The following is a 10,155-nucleotide window of genomic DNA, read 5'->3' on the forward strand; positions in this document are numbered from 1 at the left end:
CACAAATAAGTAAGGAGACATTGGATCGCCCTGTCTAAGCCCCTTATAGAAGCAAAACTATCCGATCTATTCCCATTCCACATAATAGAAAGATATGATGTACGGACACAATTCATAATCAAATAAATAGTGATGATAGAAAAATCAAAAGCAATGAGAGTATTCTCCAAAAACCTCCAATATATAATAATGTTATTTTAGTAATATATAGTAATGTTATTATATATTAAGTTAAAATAAAAAGTAGAGACTGGTTGTAATTTTTTTAAATATTTTTTATGTTTAGTTTTGTTTAATTTATTTTTAATATTTTTAATTCATTTAATTTTTTTAACGTTTTAGATGGAGTTAATGTTTAAAGTAATTTTGATAAAAATAAAACATCAAAAATAAAAATAAATTAAATACTAATATACTTTTGAAAAAAAAAATAAATATACTTTATCTTAAAATAAAAATAAAGTAAGAATGGAAAGTATGTATAATATATAACATATAATTGAAGGGAATTATGTCACTAAAAAGAGGTGTTTGTTTTGCTACGTACCAATACAAAAAAAAAAACGTGGAGGAAGGGAGAAGGGAGAGCACATTCCCACATATGATACATATCCACAGCTTTTGAATTGAGACTCACAAATCAAAATTAAACAAGTAGAGGAATAAAAAGCCACTTTTTCTTTTCTTTTGTAATATTATTTCAACTTCGTAATGCATTGATCCTACATATATATCTCCTATCCTATACTACAAATAAAACAAAACTCTTTCAAAAGCTATACTAATATAGTATTATTTTGGAAACTCAAACATATAGTTAATTACTCAAATATGAAGTCCTTAATTGAACTAACATACATAGTTGAAACTGAACTACAACAACAACAATAATCAATTTAATTTTATATATATTAGATGAAACTGAACTTATGAGTAACACATAGCTAGCTATCCCTTTATATTAATTGGTGAACTTAATTTAACTGCTATAATAAATAACGTATTAATTCAGATCTATATATATAAAAACTCTCAAGTGTGTCAAGTTGAAAGTTGAAACTAGAGTCGAATTTGATTTATCATGAATTGCAGTGCATGAATAAAGAGGGGCAGAATGGGAATTAGATGAAGAATGGAATAGAAGAGGGACAATGTAATTAGTAATGAGCAGATAAGGACAAAGAAGTTGCATTGAGGCATCTGTGTGTAAGGTGTGAAAAGAGAGTAATGCAGTTAGGCGTTAGCATTGCAGAGAGAGTGGGAGTGGGAGTGGTGGACTGGTAGTGTGTAGTGAATATTTGTTTGTCGCTCACACACTGACAGCGAGGCAATACGTTACACAGAAAAAATGAAAAGAGATACTTGAAGCCGTATTACCTCACCTTTTAGGCACACAGCCACTACAAGTGTTTTCATGGGAGCAATTCACAAAGATTAGCATGCACATTGCATATTGCATAGTCCCCCAATATCAAATGCAATCATCCTCTCAGTAAATAAAGCACCTAACCACATACAAACTGTTCATACCCTGACCCAATAACAAAGGCCCAGGTCCAAATAAAAGGCCTAGTCCGAAGGATTAAGCCTAGCTAAGCACCGACCTTCACATAAGAAGTCGGTAACAACTACGACCTACTCTAAAGAAGTCGGACATGAGATTAGCTGGCAGATAAACACTCATTCAAATGAGTAACCGCCCCTAAAATCTCTCTAACCGCTTCATAAAGTCATATCTTAACCTCCCTAAGATAATGGGACGGTTAACACCCTAAAGATATGGCACTACTCCAACGGTGGTTATTGGCTCACCACTATAAATACACTGACACCCCTCAGGTATCTCTAAGCCCAATACTCTCTAAACCTGCTAACACCCTTGCTAACTTAGGCATCGGAGTGTCTTTGCAGGTACCACCCCCCATTCACTCACGAATACAAGTCGGGAGGAGGCTCCAGCGTGCAAACCAGCTCAGAGTCTACCATCCGCGGACGATTGGGCCAACCTACGCCATCTATTTTATTAATCTCCGGTTACCCACCGTAACAATTAGGTAATTAAAATTTATTAAAGGTTAAACTGTCTAACTAAAAAACAGTTGGAGATTAATTGGGTATATCACTCAAAATTTATTTGTGTCGCAAAAGTTTGGTCTAAGTTTGGTCTAGGTTATTTATGGCAGTGAAAATGATATTGCCATTTTTAATTTAATAATATTATATTTTATAAATTCATGCAAATATACAATAAAAAAATTATGTATAGAGTATATTATAAAAACTTAACAGTGATAATATTATTTTCTTTTATTTGTGTGGCTGTCGAATTATTAAAAGTTCAGACCGTTCAGTCTAAGTTAATAATAATAATTCTGGTTGATTAATTTTAAGATTATTCATGCAAATTTTAGACTGGAAATCTATTTATACAATGTGTAAATTTTGTCTTATAATCATTGAACTAGATAAATAATTTTAGAATTTAGGAGTAAATTAATACTTTAGAATGTCAATTTATTTTGGGAGAATATATAATCTTTTTTTTGTGGGTGTGTCTTCTGATAATATAATTTATTATTATTAAAATTAAATATGTGTTGGAGTATGCTAACAAATCACTACTACTATGTACTCCATTAAGATTAAAAATAGATGCATAACAAAATCAACTTTTATTTTTCAAAATTCCATGGATTAAACTCCTTTAAAACGGACTGTTGTAAAATAAAAAATAATGTTCAAATTATTTTTGAATTAAGATATATAACTCACTGATATTAATAGATGTAAATTTAATAATAATTAAACTCTTACCTTATCATTTTATTATCAATTTTTTTCAGTTTAGATGATCTTTTTCCAATTTTCACATGTACGAATAAATTAGTTGTTGTAGAAAAAATATAAATTTAACAAAAATAATTGATAACATTTTCATGTATAAATAGTACCATAAAATACTGATACAATATTTGTTCATTATATATATATATATATTCGTTTGATTTATTTCATATAATATTAACTAAGAAGAAGGCTTTAAAAATAAGTAATTAAACATGATTCGATAGAGTAGTTACTCGGTTTTTATTTAAAATACAATTATTATTTACAAGCTTTACCAAAGTTTATGTTATTATAGTAAAAAAATAACAACTACCATTGTTATATATATGAACACTAAACAAGTAAACATTGTCTACTTATCAATCACTTATATAATAACTAAAATAGCTTTATATTTATATTTGTAATAAAATATCATAAAAAATATAATACAAATTAGATTTATATATTTATAACTAAACTTGATATATAATAGAATCAAGCTACATTTATATTTATAATTAAAATGCAAATAATAAAAAAAAAGTTTTCCTACATATACAGTTATATATACTACCTTCTTCCATCCGATTACTTTGTCACGTCAACGCGTTTTCTGATAACCATACATTTCAAGATTAAATTATAGGAAAATTATCCCGTGTTCCATGTACGAAACTGGAACTTTGATGTTTCATTGTACAATCAGTTTGCCTAGTGTTATTTTGTCATGTAGTGAGGTATGAATTGACGATATTATCCCTATATTAACAAGGAATTGCTAGTTGTTGGCTTTAAAAAGGTGAAAAAAAGTTACTTGACTAACTAGTTGGCCTCAAGTAATCTGAGAACTAGTCTAACAATCAAGTTTTTTTTTTAAATATTCTTTTATATATGTTTTTTGGTTGTCAATACTCTTTTATATTTAAAGATGTTCAATTATATTAAAAATTAAATTTAATTTTTATGTAAAAATATTAAAATATCACCATATTTATTTTAACAAATTAAATAATTTTTTATTATTAATTTTAGAAAGATTAAAGTATCCTTTAAATAATAATTTTAAAATTACTAAAATATCTTTGTTGGACTAATTATTTTTTTATTTATTAGCAATAAGGAAATTTAATTCAATATCAAAATACTAAATTATCTATAGTTAATTTTTAAAATACCAAAATAAACTTTTAGGATTAATCTTAAAATAATTAAAATAAAAGGTTGATTCATTGTATTATAAATTATAAATTTGATCTTTTAAAACAACTAAAATACACTAAAGGATAAAATATTTTTTTTGCTCATTTTAAATGACTAAAGTACCCTCTTTAAAACTCAAAAAAAGAATTAATTTTAAAAAGACTAGAATTTTTTTTAGGTTTAAAGATGTTTAATTGTATTAGAAATTAAAATTAAAATTTAATTATAAAAAGACTAAAATTTTTGCATAGTTCATCTCAAGAGACTAAAAGATTTTTCTAACATTAATTTTAAAAAGGCAACTTTTATAGTTCATATTTGAAGTACTAAAATATTCTTTAACCATTAATTTTTCAAAAAGACTAAATTATCCATAAAGGATTAGTTAAGATTGTTTGGTTGTATTAAAAATTAAAAACTTTAATTTAATATTAAAAAGATTCAAGTACTCATATACTTAATTTTTTAAAAAATAAGATAACATTTAAATATTAATATTAAAAAGGCTGAAAAACTCTTTTATAAAAAAATTCGTTTATCTATATTAGAAATTATTAATTTAGAAGAACATAATAACCTTTTGAAAGTTAATTTGAAAGAGACTTAAAAAAATAATTTGAAATTAATTTATATTGTTTGATTGTATGAGAAGGTGAAAATTTGAACTTGATTTTAAAATGCAAAAATATCCTTTTAGTTTATTTTTACATAATGTTCATTGTTAACGTTACCATCTTTTCCTACTCATGCCGCTAACACCACTGTCAATCCTAATCTTAATTTTTAATTTTATATAATGTTCATAATCTGTGTCTCTTTTTTTAGTTTGCTTCAAATTCAATCACACAAAAATTGTATAACCAATTATTTTACATACTAAAAGATAGTATTATATTATATAGTCTTTTTTTGGGAAAAAAAATTTTCCGTACACATATAGATTCATTTTTATTTAAATACTTTTTCTAAAATTTGGATACTTGAAAAAAAACTACTCATTTTATGTGAGCATTATTTAAAAATTTAGTATTATATAATAAATAAGAAAAAATAGAAATAAATATAATAGATTAGGTACACTTTGATCAATATTTTTATTATCTTTTTTGGATATTAACATAAGAAATTTTTATCACAAAAAATAAACTTTTAATTTAATATCAACAATTTATTAATAGTTTTAATTTGAAAAAAAAACACATGAAAAAGATGTAGATGAGTGAGTTTGATTTTAAAATTTAATCCTAATTATTTATTTAGATTTAATTGTTAAATTTATATCTTCTCATTTTTTATATAAAAGATATTTTTATTGGATATTATTGGTTATTCTAATATTTTATATACATAGAGAATACATCAACATATATTATTGATGATTATTTATTAACATATTGAAATATTAGTTACAAATAATAATTCATATATTTATGTGTGTTATATTACAATAATAACCATTGATCCAATCACATTCAATAATACATGATGTGCTCATTTATAAATTTATTCTGCAATAATATAAAAAAATCAACTATTTCAAAATTACATCTATATTTTCATAGAGAACCGCCTCTATAATTTTATATAATCAATATAGTATTAGTTTCATAATTTTTTAGTTAATTTAATAAAAATAAAAGCATAAATTATTACTTTTAACTTACTAATATAAACAATTAGTTAATTTATATAAGTAATTCTAATTAAATATAATACTATAATTTTAGTTTGTAAATTGCATATTATGATATAAATAAATAAATATTATAATTAATGATATTAAAGTTGTTGGTGAAAATGGCGAGAAATGAAAGTTATTAACAATGAGACAAGTAAAAAGAACATAAAAGACATCTCCTATCTGTATATACTTAATAACTTTTTAACCTGTTGTGTGACCTCTGTAAACTTTCTCCTACGTGTATATACTTAATAACTTTTTAACCGGTTGTGTGATCTCTGTAAACTTTCTTTTCATTGTTTCCACTTAATAAAAACTTTCATGTATCTCTACCATATAAATAACTTATAGTATATTTTAGTGGTTATCTTGAACAGAACAACAAAGTTTCACTTACGTACAGAAGAACACCAAAACCACTTCCTAAATTATAAGAAGAAAAAAGAAATTGCTAACCAATTGGTAATTACATTCAACTAACCATCTTGAAAAGTTTTCAATTTGGTTGACTTTAGGGGCAATTATGCTTACAATTCAAAGAAGCACAGACATGGATTGACGTTGAGCAATTTCTGCGGAAACCTATAAACACGATAAGAGACTACTTAATAGAGGACTTAAACACAATCATATAATAAAATAATAAGTAGTGTTAGCCTTTAAAAATAGGCCTATTTTATTATCAAAGCCCTTTGGGTGCAGAGAAGAGAAACCAAGAGAAATATTTAAGTTAATAAAAATAAAATGACACATCTTATGTAATAATTATTCAATTATTTATAAAAAGTAATTTTTATTATTTTTTCTCTATCATAATATGTACTTGACATACGGATTAGAATAAGTATAAATAATTNTTTTTAGTTAGCATTTTTTTTTCTAAGCAACTCTATCAAAGGCTTGGTGTTTTTTTTGTTGGAACGCCTCGTTTGTTACACTAAAAAAAATTATTTTTAGCAGCCATTTATTTTATTTATAAACTAAGCTTTTTTTCATTTTAAAAAATGTATGCAGATTTTTTTATAATAAATTAAAAATTTTTGTACTTTATTAGTTTATTCACATCATTACATTTTATTATTGTCCAGTCACCATTGTTACTTTTGGAAAATAGACTATTGCTTGCTACATTCTTTCTAGTGGGATATTTTTATTGTATTTTTAAATAGTTTGATAATATTTTATTGTTAACAAAAAACAAGATTATTGCATCTACAATCTTTTTAGTAGGATATTTTTATCGTATTTTTAAATAGTTTGATAATATTTTATTATGAGTTATGCTATGTGTACATTAAAATCAGTCATTAAAATCACTTATTAGTAGAAAATATATGTTAAATATATAAATATACATTAAAAATAAATTAAACCACACATATTTATATACAAATACATTGGTAGCTGATTTTAATATACAAATAACATTTTTGTTTTATTATTAATAGGTGTTATCGTTGATTTAAGGAATAAATTAAAATAAAAAATAATTATATATAATAAAAGTAATAATTGGTTCTAAAGTTCAATACGTAAAGATAAATATATATTAAGTATAATAATAAAAAAGAGAACAAATAAAAAGTACATAAAAAATACAGAAAATATATAAAAAAAATTAAAAAAATAAGAAGGAAAAAAAATTTACATTTCACAATACTTTTTTCTTGTGTCTCTTTCTCGTTATTTTTACTCTTCTCTACTAAACAGTAGTTATTCCCAATTCACAGAGGCGGTTTTGAATTAAAAATTGACTAGCCTTACCGTACCTAAAACATTTTCAATGTCATATACCAATATACAATTTTTACTCACTTGCTACCTACATGATTGTATGAGGACAAAGGTTATTTTTTCCTCACGGTGTTCACTAAGTCGGTAGATCTAAAACTAATTTGTAGTAGATTTAAACTTCGTTTAAGAATTTATCACTGATTAATAAATTAACAGTATAAAAGACTTAATTGTTATTGTAACATCAAACGTACCTCAACGGGACTATCATATGCTGGTTTGCCACAGTTAAATTGAAAATGGAAGCTTTGATTTAGTAGCAATATTAAAGCCTCAAATACTGTAACCTGCAAGTTAGAAGAGATTTCACCAAACCACCAATTATGACTAGAGATTATTTAGAATTGTATGAAGAAAACCTATCACATGAGTATACTTTTGAAAATGGCATATATATTATTATATTTATCAAATGTGAAATTACAGGAGACCAACGACATTTATACACGGATTTTTGAATATTCAATTCAAGCTTCATGGCCATATATATTATGAGATAAATAAGGAGAATTCAACTTCTTTATACAAACTCAGAAACAAAGTGTTTCGGAATATGGTTAGCTCTGAAATATACATCACTGAGATGGATGTAACAGATTGGTTTTCTCCTAATGAACTTCATTGAAGGGCTTGGTTCAAACTTCTTGGTGGTGATTACTAGTCCTTAAAATGTTTAACTTGCAGAGAGGACAGGTGGCATTTAGAAGCAGCCATTTGTCGATGCACGTGCAATGGAAATGGTGGTTGCATGGAAGTTCTCTGAGTTCAGCACCATCATCATAGGCAGAAAGGCAGATGCAGCATTCCTGTAATGTTTTACCACAAAAACATCAATGTCCCTATGTCAGAAATGAAGATTTGTTGCTCAAGTTTTTATTTGGAATGCAAAATTGGGAAACTGAAACAAGTAATTTGAAGCCCAATTACACTAACCACTCCTAAAGTTAAGTAATATCACACACAATACCGTCGTTTTCAGTGTCGTATTTATAAGGAAGGTAAGTGTCAATTCGCATAATGCAAACAAGACATGGATAAAATATAAGTAGCAACATACCAACAGGATAAAAAGGGGAACATACCAACAGAAGCTTAAAATATAAGTAGCAACAGTATAACTGTTTTTAGCAACCCCTTCATGATTAATAAACAAACAAGCGTGGAAAAACCCTTTGTATTCATCATTAAGCTTCAGGACCAAGACATGGATAAATGCAAATACATATAAAAATAGGCAGCCAGTTTCAAGCCATGACCATTTTTATACTAGATTATATTTTGCCAATATGCAGGGGACTTACTGCATCTTCTAAGGCAATAGCATGTTCGGCAGTTGCTTCGCTGTCGCATTGCATCATTATTCCTTTGGAAGATTCTGGAATATCATCTTCTTTCTTAGATTCCTTTATCACTCTGAACTTGTATTTTGGCAACTGCTCAATTTCTTCCTTGGTTGCCCCTTCCTGTCCCCACATTAAGGTCAAAGTAAGTCTGATTAAAGTTGGAAATGGTGAAATATGAAGGATATGCCAGTTCGTGACTAAAATATGAGCTAACAAATAATATTTGGCGAGAAATTAATTGCAGTGCGTTAAAAGTTAAACTTCTATGAATTTCACTGTCTCTAGTGGCATGGGAAAGATGTAAGATGTTAATCCCTTCTTCAATTTATAAAGGTCATTATTGACCAAAACACAAATATGAAGAAATCACTGGCTAAAATACACTTAAAAAAATTTGAGTGTTAGGACTAATTTAGCCTTCAAATTTTCAGAGAACAATACCCAACACAGTTTATTGCAACAGAAAAATTCAAAGAAACACCATTATTGATCACTAACTAGTTTGTAAATCTCGTTATCATTCGGAAATTAACAGATGCGGATAAAATTATAAAAGACTAAAAAGTACTAAATTAATTATATAAGCATCTCAGGAAAATAAAAGCCAGTAAAGAATCAAATACAAAGCTTAGTTACCTGATCTGCTACAACATACAGGATAGCAAGTATGCATGGCAGGCAACAGCAAACAGCAATACCAATCAGACATGCAACAGCAACACAAAGCAGCACAATCACAACATCAAAAGCAAGGAATGTAATGCAGATCCTGCAAAATACAACATCCACAACCATCACAAAATATGCATGGAAGAATATGAGATGAATTCATAGAAAAAACAAGATTTTAACCAGATATATACAGTTCCAAGACTTGACTAACCAATAAAGCTGAGGTGAGTCCCTCGTCAAATTCTGGCCACCGGCAGTTACCCAATAGAACCCAATGACCCACCATATAAATGAAAGCATGGTATTTGCTGACTCAACATGCTTCGTGATGCTGACATAACAATGGACATTTCAATTAGACAATTACAAATAATGTAAGAAAAAACACATTCACTATGCAACCTCGGATGTAAAATACAGAAAAGCATAAAACTTACTAAAAGAATGATTTGATGTCATTAAACTATGAGGAGAGGAAGAGAGGATGACTAAGAATTATAGAAACTATGAGGAGAGGAAGAGAGGATGACTAAGAATTATAGAAAAAAAAAAAAAAAAAAAAAAAAAAAAAAAAAAAAAAAAAAAAAAAAAAAAAAAAAAAAAAAAAAAAAAAAAAAAAAAAAAAAAAAAAAAAAA

At 26.6% G+C, this 10,155-nt stretch overlaps 1 protein-coding gene across 1 annotated transcript; it reads right to left on the minus strand.

Annotated features, from left to right (window-relative positions):
• Nucleotides 1-7,877: 7,877 nt before the first annotated feature.
• LOC107485567 (E3 ubiquitin-protein ligase At1g12760) lies at nt 7,878-9,850 on the minus strand (the record flags this gene model as incomplete). The annotated part of the gene is given in 4 exon segments (XM_016106110.1): nt 7,878-8,310; nt 8,806-8,967; nt 9,484-9,616; nt 9,731-9,850. Coding segments are annotated over 4 exon segments (586 nt in total), but the record flags the coding sequence as incomplete, so codon positions are not given.
• Between the last annotated feature and the right edge of the window lie 305 nt (nt 9,851-10,155).

Source organism: Arachis duranensis, chromosome 4 (assembly GCF_000817695.3).
Source record: "Arachis duranensis cultivar V14167 chromosome 4, aradu.V14167.gnm2.J7QH, whole genome shotgun sequence".
In the NCBI taxonomy this organism is placed as follows: Eukaryota; Viridiplantae; Streptophyta; class Magnoliopsida; order Fabales; family Fabaceae; genus Arachis; species Arachis duranensis.